Below are 13,148 nucleotides of genomic sequence, written 5' to 3'. Positions count from 1 at the left end.
ATTGACTAAGCTGTGGCGTCTCCATGTGCTGCTATGATAAGCGTGCGAGGAATGCAGCAGGTTACCCTCCCTTCCCGTGCTAATGTGCAGGAACACCCACCATAAACCATTTGAGGCCTTTTGACTGGGCTGCTGCACGCTCACTCTAAGGCTAGTCTGAAATGGCACCCTATTCCCTATGTAGTGCACTACTTTTGACTAAAGTCCTGGTCAAAAGTAGTGCACTTTATAGTGAATAGGGTGCCATTTCAGACGCAACTCTAGTCTAACCATTGCGACTGTCCGACTGAATATTTGCACTGAAATGAGCCATGTGTTGTGAATGTTGCGCAGCAAGCTTTACATGCTCTTCTAGGGAGTAATCGCCACTGGACTCAAAGGACCTACTGGCGTTACAGGAGAGGGATGTAGCGGGAGGGAGCGGGTGAAGAGGAGAGAAAGCTAGAAATGGGGAGAGAGGGGTGTGTGAGGGGTGTGTGTGTTACAAAAGCATTGGGGAACTATGCAGAGATGTGGGTGTCTTGGCACCAAACCACTATGCACAGATTGAATAATACAGAGAATGTAGTTACATCATCAATTAGGTCCCCAAGAAAGAAAAGAACAAAAAAAACATACGTTTGGCACTGCAGCAGGAAGACATATTTGCTAGCTTTGCGCACACATGTAGATGTCTCTGTCTGTCTCTCTCGCTGTGTCTATTTTTCCGTGTGTGCCCCCCCCCCCCCACCATGCTTGTCTTCAAACACTTGCCTCTCCACTGGTCCTAGGGGAGTCGCCCCTGCCAGTGACCCCTGACCCCAGGGCTCTGTCACAGGAAATGGCTGACATGCCAAGGAGCACAGCCACAGATGGAGCCTTCAGCCTCAGCCTGTTGGCTGGCAGGTTGCCACTGCTCTCCACACCTCCCTCCACACCAGGCCAAGCTAATTGCTCAGCACACAGCCTACCCAGCAGCCCCCTCTCCGTGGGTCTGCTACTGTAGTGTAGCCTTCTGGACTACAGGTCATTACAGTTACTGCAGAATACATCCTTCATCCGCCCTATGTGCACATTCATGGAAGGTACTGGTGTGCGAAATACACCAATCCAATGCTTTTAGTTTGAAATGCATGGGGTTGAGTGTATGAGTGTACACATTGAAGAAATAGGGCACAGTCAAGGAGTGTGTGACACACACCCATTGACTGGTGCTTGTGTACTGCAAAACAGGCTGAGTTTTGTCGTTGCAGTTTTCACTAATAGTCATTGATTTTGCAATTACAGCGTAACTTATCTAGTTATACGTTTGCAGACAGAGGCCATTAAACCAGAAAAGAGAGAGCTGTCAAAACATGTATTAGTTCAGACTGTGTTTGCAGCTTGAGGAGCATACATTCTGCCCCGCTCTGTTTTCATATTCGGTGCGTTAGCGCCTGCAGCAGGGCAGGCAGCATTAGAGATGATGGTGATGGAGCTCCCAATGGGATGCTAATGCACTGTATATCCCTTAGGCAAGCTAGAGACGTCATGAATAGTAAAGGGGTTGTTTTAGAGCACAAGGCCCGTAAGCGCTGTCGCTGCCCTCTGTAGGATCCAATCTGGGTGAATATGTGACCCATTTTAGCTTCATACTGTATGTTAGAGCCCTTGATCAATTTATACGGTAAAAGGCGGTATTTCATATTTCCATAGAGAAGTTAATTGATGCGATTCACGGTTGTACTTTTCAGAGGCCTTGATTGGTGAAAACCCATTCACACTCCTCCTCTCACTGCACCGACCACGCTATCCTCCTCACCAGCCGCCTCCTCTCTCTCCCTCCCCGGTTCCCTAATCGCTCGTCCCTCTCGGCACAGGAAACCCAGAGCAGGTGGCTGCCGTGCTGTCATCCCAGAAGGCAGAGCTGGTCTCGCCAGCCGCCAGGGGAGGATGTGTGACGGTGTCGTCTGCCAGTCTGTCTAGGCCGTCGATTAGTCTAGACATCTATATCTAGCCTCATTACCTTTAACCCTATCTGAGCTGGCAGACTGGCGTGACTGGGCACCAAGTGGCATGACTAGATGTCTCCCATTGTGCCACCCCAGCTCACCAGTCACCATCAGTCACAAACCAGTGAATTGGCGAACTTGTTTAATTATCAGCTTAGAAACTGATCGAAGGCCAGTTAAGTGTTCCACCCTAATGAGGTAAGGGATTTGGAAGAGTAAACTGATCCGAGATCTGATTGGCATGCTTACACCCACTTGAAATGAAAAGCTCTTCAGACTAGCTAGACTGAGGCTCTGTAAGTAATACTTACCATACTGTGGAATTATCATATAGCTATACTTAGCCGTATGCTCGGACAAGAGGGTTTCCTTCTCTCTCTCTCTCTGTTTTTCTTTCTCCTCCTTAATTTGCTGTGGTAAGCACTCTTCTAATCACGGGCTCTACCTGCAAAGCCAGACTGCACATGGTTTCACAAATGTGTGTGTACACGTGTGTCTTCCTCAAGTCATTATGACTGAGGAAATTGTGTTTACCTGTCCTCTTTTTCAAAGCCCCAGACGCTAGGTCACTGTCTGGTCTGCTCTCTCATTTCCCCTTAAACGCAGCCTGGGTTTGCAACACACACACACTCCAAATCATGTTGTTGGCCCATGCATTACCACCACAGTGTAGAGGTGGAGTAACTTGGCTTAGTTTTGAAGCCTTTATCCAAATCTAGATCAGACAGCAGGTGGAAATTTCAACCCACAATGCAAGCAAGGCTTTTAATATGAAAAGAAAAACCAGCTTAGATTTAATGTGCTTAGATTAAAGTTTCATTTAATTTCTGTCCATCGCTCCTTTAAAGACGGAACTATGCAAAAAGTCATACTCCTCAATGGAAGCATTTATATCGTCCACAGACATCAGTTGCCAGTGATATTAGTATCAGATATTTGAGCTGACTTGTCTATTGACAAAAGGAGACGCTGTGAGTGAGCAAATTTGAAAACTGACTAGACAACCTCTCCCCACTCCCTTTAACAGTATGGGCCATGTGCATCTTCTATGTGCGCTCTGGGAAACTCTTCTCCAGGAAACCCTTCATGATATATACGTACCCATGGAGGAGGGCTGAGTTGGCAGCAGTGTTGGGAAAGCTGTAATTAGACCAGTCAGTGTGTGTTACTGTAAGTGCTGTCTGTCTGGGAGACTGTGGTGCAGAGGAGAGAGGGGAGACAAGGGGTTCTCCTCTCTCTGATTCATGATGACTAGGCTGACCTTATAGCCAGACAAGCAGCTTCATCGTCGTCATCGTGGACAGTTGGCACACTGTAATCAGAGTCATTTAGACATCAGAACCCCTCCATACGTTCTGTGATGTGACTTTGTGTACACACTTGTTTCTTTAGTAGGTCATCCTCTTCGGTATGTATGTGCAGGTGTGTGTGTGTGTATGAGATGTACATCTCTCCTTATTAGCTTCGCTGTTACCCTGAGATAATGACTCGGCACTCCAAAAGCACACTGATGAGACACAGACCCACTCAGTGTTATAAGTGATGCATTTAAAGATATTAAAAGATGCATATTAAAACGACTACCTCGCTCACATTCTCTCTCTCTTCTCTTTCTCTCTCTCTCTCTCTCTCACTCACTCACTCACTCACTCACTCACTCACTCACTCACTCACTCACATCGGTTGGTCTGTTATGTATTTAGTGACTCATATTAAAGGGACTGTCTCTATCATCCACAGGTACATTGGGAAGTCTGACTCCATCACCATCAGTGTGTGGAACCACAAGAAGATTCACAAGAAGCAGGGGGCCGGCTTCTTGGGCTGTGTACGCCTTCTCTCCAACGCCATCAACCGCCTCAAAGACACCGGCTGTAAGTGTGTGTGTGCGTTCAAGCATGTATTAGAGCAACAATTCATTTGGGACCGTGCACATTTGAGCAAAAATGTGTGTGAGCGTGCTTTACACAGTGTGCGTCTGTCTAGCGGTGGTCTGTCTAGTGTGAGACAGCAAAAAACCTCCCAATGATGACTCAAACCCAGACACACATTCCCCCCTCTATTCATCATTATTCCACTCCTAGTACGCAACGCATGATCTGATTTATAGACCACATCAAAGACAAGACAGGCTTCTGTCCTGCCCCACTGCCTAGAAGGCCCTACTACACACACACACACACACACACACCTGCCATTAAACCCTATTGATTGACGTCCATCTGGGAGTCTGGCACTGTCGCTGCGCCGCTCTGCCCGCTCCCTCCCTGGGTATCAGGTGCCAGTCTGGCTGGCTAGGGCACGGAGCTTGTTGGCGCTGCCTGGCCTGGTGAGACGGATGCCATTGAGAGCGGGATAGGGGGCTCCTGGGAGTTGGGAGTCTCGACCACGCCTGGCGGTGCCAGCTCAAACACACTCCCTGGGGTTTCCATCTCTAGCGTGAAGGGTAACACACACACACACACACCCAGCCTGCTGTCTCTTCAGACACAGACTAACTGTGTGTGAAGTAGACGTGCTGTCTCCCTTTTCTACTCTTTCAGTGACTGCTTCTTAATGAGTACTTACTGGAAAGTCTATTTCTTTGTTTTACCTAGCTTGTTAGCCGTTAGCTGCTGCATTCAGACTGGGTCCCACCCCGACTGCTAGCATTAGCAGTGAACAACCATAGGTATAGAGCATCGCTCTTTTCAGCCAAGCTATAACATTTAACGGTTAAAGATGCTAGCTAGGCTGTTAAACTAGCTCCACTTACAGTATATTGCTATGCTGTGATGTAGTCCTAATTGTACATCTAACTGCCCTACTTTCCTCACCCTCCATCTATAGTATATCTGTATAACTATCTATACCACTCAGCGGTTTTCTCCCTAAGTGGTGAGAGTCCTCTAGAAATTGTCAGTCAGACAGTGTGGCACTGAAGCCAGTCAGTATGGGTAAATGCTGCTGATGTGGACAACAAGGGAGACAGGCTGTCGCAAAGCACCAGTCCTCACATAACCCGCCCCCGCCCGCCTGTCTGTCTGTGGTCCAGCCACCACAGTCTCTAGGGGCCTCTTCTGCTGCCGCGCCGTTTCCTAACAGTCTGGCCCGGTACAGCTCTACAACTTCCTGTACTGCAACTTACTGTAGCATCACACACACACACGCACTGGACACTAACCTCTGAGCTCTTTGTCCTTGTTACAAATGGCAGGCCTCAGGATTCTCTCCTTTTTGTTGTTGTCTTATTTTACCATAGTTTATTTAAACTGGTTTTGGTGCGTCTGTGATGGCGGACGGTATGTATAGAATCTATACATGGGTCAGTCATTTTAGTGTTATATAGTCTATGCACTGTCTGGGTGGCAAGACTTGTATACAGAGAGATGTATACTGTTGATACACTGGTAATTAAGCCTACATTTGTGCCGTGTTTTTTTTGTGTGGTATTTTTGGTTCCCGTACCCTTTGTATTCTCCTGCTCTTTCCTTTCATCTGAGCTTGTCCCCCCCCCCCCCCCGCCCTTTGCTTTATTTTTTTTTCAATGCACCTCAGATGTTTGCAGGGCCAGGATACAGTTTCACTTAGTCTCTTTTTTTACTCCTCTGAAAGCTGCTTACTATTCCAGCCTTGTAACCCCTAGGCCGTCCCTGTTTAGTCTAGACACGTATCCGGAACAGATCCCCAATCCACAGTACAGTGCTGTCTGTCAGGAAGACCCCCCCCCCCACCACCACCACCACCACCACCACCACCACCCCCCACCACCACCACCTGTCTCCCGTAGCCTAGGGTGTGCTCTCACTTTCTGCTCCCCCTGACCCAGACCAAAGAGTTAGTTAATAGGAGCTGACATGTCTAGGATGTTTTGGGATGAGTAGAGGGAGAGCAGCTATGGCTGATTTGGGATCAGGGCTTAGCCTGCACTGTGAAATGGAGACCCCTTTATTAGTGTAGGCCTCCTTCCATTGGCTGACGGTCTTGTTCATAGGCAGATTTGATGTCGTGTTCTGACTATCTTAGTCGTCATCTGTTCATATTTCTCTTGTTGTCCAAGGTATTAAAGTTTTCTTCACCTCTTGTTTTGAAGGGAAAATGGTTTGTTGTATGAGGATTGTGTTTTAACCATTATTTTACCAGGTAAGTTGACTGAGAATGCATTCTTATTGACAGCAACAACCTGGGGAATAGTTACAAGGGAGAAGAGGGGGGATGCATGAGCCAATTGTAAGCTGAGGATGATTAGGTGGCCAAGATGGCATGAGGGCCAGCTTTGGAATTTAGCCAGAACACCGGGGTTAACACCCCTACTCTTACGATAAGTGTCATGGGATCTTTAGTGACCACATGGAGTCAGGACACCAGTTTAACGTCCCATCTGAAAGACGGCACCCTACACAGGGCAATGTCCCCAATCACTGCCCTGGGATCTTTTTTAATACCAGAGGTAAAGAGTGCCTCCTACTGTCCCTCCAACACCACTTCCAGCAGCATCTGGTCTCCCGTCCAGGGACCGATCAGGACCAACCCTACTTAGCTTCAGAGGCAAGCCTGCAGTGGGATGCTGCTGGCTGGTATGATGTTGCTCTTGTGGTGATGACATGGCAGTATTGTAATAGCAGTGTTTGTCTTGTCCTTACTCAATGCTAAGGCCAGACAGATATAATTCCATTAAGCTTTAGAAATTCCCTTGGGGAATAATAAGTAATTTTTTGCTCATTAATATTGTTTTTCTTCTAACCCCACAGATCAGAGACTGGACCTGAACAAGCTGGGCCCCAATGACAACGACACAGTGAGAGGCCAGATAGTTGGTGAGTAGATCTGTGCAGTGCTATGGACCGCATACAAGAACACACACACACACACACACACACACACACACACACACACACAAAAACACACTTTGGCCCAACCTGTGGTTGTCTGACACAACCACAGGTCTGGTGGATGTTTCGCCACTATCATCGGACTGTCTGAAAGGAAAGCCATGACTGTCTGAGTAGCTCGTCGTCTCGTTTCTAAGTAAAACCACCTTTGACCTCTTAGGTTTCCACGGAGTCTGTTTGCACAACGCAGACGGGGCTCTCTGGATCCGGTGTCTCAGTACTCTGGGTTTACCTCACCACACACTGCTTTTAGTGTTGGAGTTCTTTTCCAGACTGTGACCTGACCAGGAAGAACACTAAGCCCCAGTTCAACTAGGGTCGAGAGTTTCCCTTGGTCAGGTTACGGTTAGGATAATCTCATTCTCATGGCCTTAGTTATACAGCATTGCATGATATTGTTCTAACTGCTGCTGTTGTCGTCACCTGTCTCCAGTGAGTCTACAGTCCAGAGACCGTATCGGAACAGGAGGCCCCGTGGTGGACTGCAGCCGTCTGTTTGATAATGATTTACCTGATGGGTAAGGCCTCTGGATGTTTCTTAAGACTAAAGCTACATTATGTACCAGTTTGCGTGTTTCCAATGAGAGGCGCTGCATGGCCAATCTGGCGTTAGCCGTACAGCATTTTAAGTCAGGGCATTCATACTTATTTCACTTTGTGTAGCAGAGCTGTTGAGCAGAACTGTTGTCAAGGAAGTGAGTTTGTGTTTATACAGGACTTCCTGCCCCCACCTACCATCAACCAGTCATGTCGATGTTATACGGAACCCTCTTAGTTGTTACAAAATTTGTGAGGGGCTCGATTTCGCCTCTGCAAACCGGATTGCCGGATCAAGCATAAATCCGCTATTAGATTTACATTGTTTTCTACGTAGAGATAGTTGTTTGTTATTGTATAAGGTTTAGCTTGAAAGTTGATCTGAATCTGGTTGGAATAGGGGCATATTGAATCTGGTTGGATAAAAACAATTCTAATGCATATGGAAATACTTGTTCCTTGGTCTGTTGCTCACTGTGTCTGTCTTCATGTGTGTCTGTCCGTCTGTATCAGCTGGGAGGAGCGGAGAACAGCCTCTGGTCGGATCCAGTACCTTAACCACATCACACGCACCACGCAATGGGAGAGGCCCACCCGGTACGTCAACACACACACACACACACCCTACCTACCTACCTTTGCACCAGATGGAAGCTACTGACCCTGGAGTGCTGCCAACATCCAGCAGACCGTTTCTTCACACACTGAGTACCAAAGGTCAAATCCATCATCTGTAATTTACATAAATAGTCCAGACATTCTTTATAATACAACACAGCATCAACCTCCCTCTTCACCTCTGGCCTGTTTATTAGTCTATCTTCCTTACGTTTCCCTTAAAAAGGGCACTCAACCTCTCCCATCTAAGTCCTAAGGGAAACCGTTGCTTATATGCCACAACAACCCCAAGCTTGTCTGGTAGTATATTGTGCCTGGCTGACCCAGAAAATAGGCAATCCATGCACTATTGTAAAAGGAAAACAAACCAGTCACAGGGCAGCCTAATGAGTGAGTTCCTATCAATTTCCTGAAAGGCTCAGTCCCACAAATAGGGCCAGCTAGGTTTGGCTTGGCCCACCTTTCTCCTGGAACAACGGTTGCCTTCCTTACTTGGCCCCCGTATCAGTGGAGCCAATAAGGAAGTAAGCAAACAAATAAATTACCCCTCTGGAGCTGGCCTTCCTATTTTTCTTTAAGCGGGAGGGGTGGGATTGGGTTAGGGGAGAGGAGGTGGGCGAGGCAGGGGTTAAGGCGTGGGGCGGGGTTGTCGAAGGGGAACCAAGGCGTCAGCGGCCCTGGATGGCCAGACAAAGTGGTCTAGGGGAGTGGAGGGGGGGCTCTCTCCTCTCCTTTTCTCGCTCCCTTTGACCAGTCATCTTATCAGTTGCTTTCCTGCCACTCTCATGGACTAGACTGCCACTGAGACACACACACACACACACACACACAGAGGCAGGGGGACAAACAGTCTGACGCCGTCACACGGTTACACACACACACACACACACACACACACACACACACACACACACACACAAACAAACAATACCCCATCAAATGTGCACACTTTCTTAGATATTATCTCATTATTTGTGTTTGTCCACCTCCCCCTTTTCCAGGCCGGCGTCTGAGTACTCCAGCCCCTCCGGGCGGCCCCTCAGCTGCGTGGTGGATGAGAACACGCCGATCCTGACACCCAACGGGGCAGCCATCGGTGTGCTGCCTAGCAGTGGCAGTGACCCGCGGGTCCAGGAGAGACGCGTCCGCTCCCAGAGACACAGGAACTACATGAGCAGGACCCACCTCCACACCCCGCCGGACCTGCCAGAGGGATACGGTGAGACCCACACACACAAAAAAAAACGTACAGGCATACAAAGACCTGCACACAAACATGTACACTAACACACACACACACGTTCACATAACTAATGTATACACACTAATTTTCACACTGCCTGACCTGCCTAGGGGATATGGTGGTCAGGTGATGTGGTTACAGACACACACACAAACCCGCATGACCTACCTAAGGGATATGGAGAGGGCAGAGGACAGGGGTGCAGTCAGAGACACACAACACCCTCTGCCTGACCTACCTAAGGGATATGTGTACAGTTACTCATTATCGAGGAGAGAGAGACACGCTCGCTCACTCAGCCAGCATGATGTGCCAAAGGCTTCTGTAAGCACAGTCACATGCTTACATAAACACACCTCAACTGGCCTGACTCAGAGCTACAGTGTCACATGAACACACACACACGTACGCACACATGTAGGCACACACTGTAATTATCAGTGAAAGGAAGTCATGGACCCTGCAGTGTCCACGTACAGTTGAAGTCGGAAGTTTACATACACTTAGGTTGGAGTCATTAAAACTCGCTTTTCAACCACTCCACAAATTTCTTGTTAACAAACTATAGTTTTGGCAAGTCGGTTAGGACATCTACTTTGTGCACGACACAAGTCATTTTTCCAATAATTGTTTACAGACAGATTATTTCACTTATAATTCACTGTATCACAATTACAGTGGGTCAGAAGTTTGCATACACTAAGTTGACTGCCTGTAACCAGCTTGGAAAATTCCAGATAATGATGTCATGGCTTTAGAAGCTTCTGATAGGCTAATTGACATAATTTGTGTCAATTAGAGGTGTATTTCAAGGCCTACCTTCGAACTCAGTGCGTCTTTGCTTGCCATCATGGGAAAATCAAAAGAAATCAGCCAAGACCTCAGGGGAAAAAAAATGGTAGACCTCCACAAATCTGGTTCATCCTTGGGAGCAATTTCCAAACGCCTGAAGGTACCACGTTCATCTGTACAAACAATAGTACGCAAGTATAAACACCATGGGACCACGCAGCCGTCATACCGCTCAGGAAGGAGATGTGTTCTGTCTCCTAGAGTCCTATATTGACATAACCTGAAAGGCCGCTCAGCAAGGAAGAAGCCACTGCTCCAAAACCGCCATAAAAAATCCCGACTACGGTTTGCAGCTACACATGGGGACAAGATCGTATTTTTTGGGAGAATTTCTTTTTTAGCTTTCAAGCCGAAGAACACCATCCCAACTGTGGTTATGGGGGGGGGGGTGCTTTGCTGTATGAGGGACTGGTGAACTTAATAGATGGATGGCATCATGAGGAGGAAAATTGTGTGGATATATTGAAGCAACATCTCAAGACATCAGTCAGGAAGTTAAAGCTTGGTTGCAAATGGGTGTTCCAAATGGACAATGGCCCCAAGCATACTTCCAAAGTTGTGGCAACATGGCTTAAGGACAACAAAATCAAGGTATTGGAGTGACCATCACAAAGCCCTGACCTCAATCCTATAGAACATTTGTGGGCAGAACTGAAAAAGCGTGTGCGAGCAAGGAGGCCTACAAACCTGACTGTTGCACCAGCTCTGTCAGGAGGAATGGGCCAAAATTCACCCAACTTATTGTGGGAAGCTTGTGGAACGCTACCCGAAATGTTTGACCCAAGTTAAACCATTTAAAGGTAACGCTAGCAAATACAAATTGAGTGTGTATGTAAACTTCTGACCCACTAGGAATGCTTAAATAGCTTAAATAAATCGTTCTCTCTATTATTCTGATATTTCACATTCTTAAAATAAAGTGGTGATCCTAACTGACCTAAGACAGGGAATTTTTACTAGGATTAAATGTCAGGAATTGTGAAAAACTGAATTTATCTGTATTTGGCTAAGGTGTATGTAAACCTCCGACTTCTACTGTAGCAGCGTAATACCAGGGCAAACATGGCTTTGTTGTCAGCCTTTGAGAGGGTAGTACAACAATCTCCCTGCTGCTGCAACCACAGCCGTCATCCCTCCTTCCCTCTCTCCCCCTCCCTGTCTCTCTAGATCCCTCTGTCCCTCCCTATGTTTCTCAGCTCCCTCCCCCTCTCTCCTTCCTTTCCTCCCTCTCTCAGCTTCCCTCTTCCCACAGCACCACATCATGACAGCTGCAATCAGCGCAGGCTGTGTTTTCAAGGCCCCTCTTCTCTCCTCACCCCTCTTCTCCTCGCTTCCCCGTGTTTGCGAACACTTCCCAGCGCTCCAAAGTGTTCTCGCAGTGCGGAGTGATATTCCCACAAAGGAGAGATGGAGAGGGGGAGCGAGCCAAAGAGGAGGAGAGCGATTGAAGGGAAGGGAGAGAAAGAACATTTCCCCCATGTGTTTGACTCTCACAGGTTTACGTGAAAGGGTGCATTCGAGGGGAACTGGTTTTCATTTGGGTGTTTTTGGTCAACATCTGCCCTTGTCAAGCGTCAGATATTATTGTTCCCTCTGTACAGCCTCAGTCTTGTATACATTATACATGCAGATGGAACGTATTACATACATTATGCAATATGATTTAAGTACTACAGGCTGGTGGTTGCTAGGCTGTTGCTATGGATTGCAGCTATTTTGAGCACCCCATGCACACAGTGCTGGACCAATTTGACTTTCACAGCCAGAGACCAACACACAATTAAATTATGTATTTAATGGCTTATTTGCTTGTAATCACGTCCGCCAGCCAGTTCTTTCTCTCTCTGTATATATGGTAGCGGTTAGCCTGAGGACCAGATTCATTTGATATGGACAGATACAACTAAAAACATTGACACGTCGGATGTCAACAGTCGAGTGTATTGCACCATTATTTAATATGCTGTAGCGAAACACTGATTTACAACGCCAGCCCACCAGTCACCACAATCTCCCTGTTCTGTGGAAGTTCCCCATCCTCTATTTCTACCTCCTATTTTAATATACGACACAACTTAGCCAGTTCATAAATGATGAGTATGTACGGTGTATACCAAACATTCGTCGGGGCAGGGACTCTACAAGGTGTCGAAAGCTTTCCACAGGGATGCTGGCCCATGGTGACTCCAATGCTTCCCACAGTTGTGTCAAGTTGGCTGGATGTCCTTTGGGTGGTGGACCATTCTTGATACACACAGGAAACTGTTGAGCGTGAAAGACTCGGAGCTGCGTTGTAGTTCTTGACACAAACCGGTGCGCCTGGCACCTGCTACCATACTTCGACATTTTTCATCTTGCCCAGTCACCCTCTGTATGGTATACACATACACAGTCCATGTCTGAAGGCTTAACAAATCCTCCTTTAACCTGACTCCTCCCCTTCATCTACACTGTTTTGAAGTGGATTTAACAAGTGACATCAATAAGGGATCATAGCCTATCATTTCACCTGGTCGGTCTATGTCCCGGAATGTTTTGTACACTCAGTGTATATCTCCTGCAGAGCTCTTGGGCCTCTGTGTTGAACTGCATAAACTCCAGGCTCAACACAGAGCTCTGTAGAAGAACTGAACCAGAGAGTCTGTGAAGGAAATGATAAGGGTGGTGATGAATGCCATTCAGTTAGAATGGCGGTGATCCATGCCCCTGAAAATGCCCAATGTTCTTGGCAGAGGTTGGCAGAGGTGACTCACTTAAGGCCAGGGGGCGTTTTTCTCCTTCAACTCAGTCAGTGACTCTTGACCAGTTGGGTGGAACTGAGGGAGTGAGCGGTGAGCTGGGTGGAATATGTGGTGCCGGAAGGAAATCAGGGTTAATGGGGATGAATGAGGGACTACATGTGCATGCACGAGGCGCGCTCGCGCGCGCACACACACTGGTGCCCTGTCACCGTCAGTGCACTCATACTGGGTGGTTCACGCTGGTGTCCTGTCCAGATTTTTGGAACATAAATACTGATTTGTGTGCCGTTTAAGTTGAAAGAATTGAAGAACAAAA

General features: G+C 47.5%; 1 protein-coding gene across 4 annotated transcripts in view; it reads left to right on the top strand.

Annotated features, from left to right (window-relative positions):
- The window catches only part of LOC110493680 (E3 ubiquitin-protein ligase SMURF2), a 78,398-nt gene that overhangs the window by 39,005 nt on the left and 26,245 nt on the right, over positions 1–13,148 (top strand). For all 4 annotated transcript variants that reach the window (XM_021568085.2, XM_021568084.2, XM_021568087.2 and 1 more), the window contains exons 4-8: positions 3,711–3,844; positions 6,701–6,766; positions 7,275–7,359; positions 7,892–7,975; positions 8,998–9,215. In XM_021568085.2, the coding sequence (XP_021423760.2) occupies positions 3,711–3,844; positions 6,701–6,766; positions 7,275–7,359; positions 7,892–7,975; positions 8,998–9,215 (587 nt within the window). The remainder of the gene's footprint in view (positions 1–3,710; positions 3,845–6,700; positions 6,767–7,274; positions 7,360–7,891; positions 7,976–8,997; positions 9,216–13,148) is intronic.

The sequence above is a fragment of the Oncorhynchus mykiss genome, chromosome 17 (genome assembly GCF_013265735.2).
Source record: "Oncorhynchus mykiss isolate Arlee chromosome 17, USDA_OmykA_1.1, whole genome shotgun sequence".
Lineage (NCBI taxonomy): Eukaryota > Metazoa > Chordata > Actinopteri > Salmoniformes > Salmonidae > Oncorhynchus > Oncorhynchus mykiss.
This window is presented reverse-complemented; position numbering and strand designations above follow the sequence as displayed.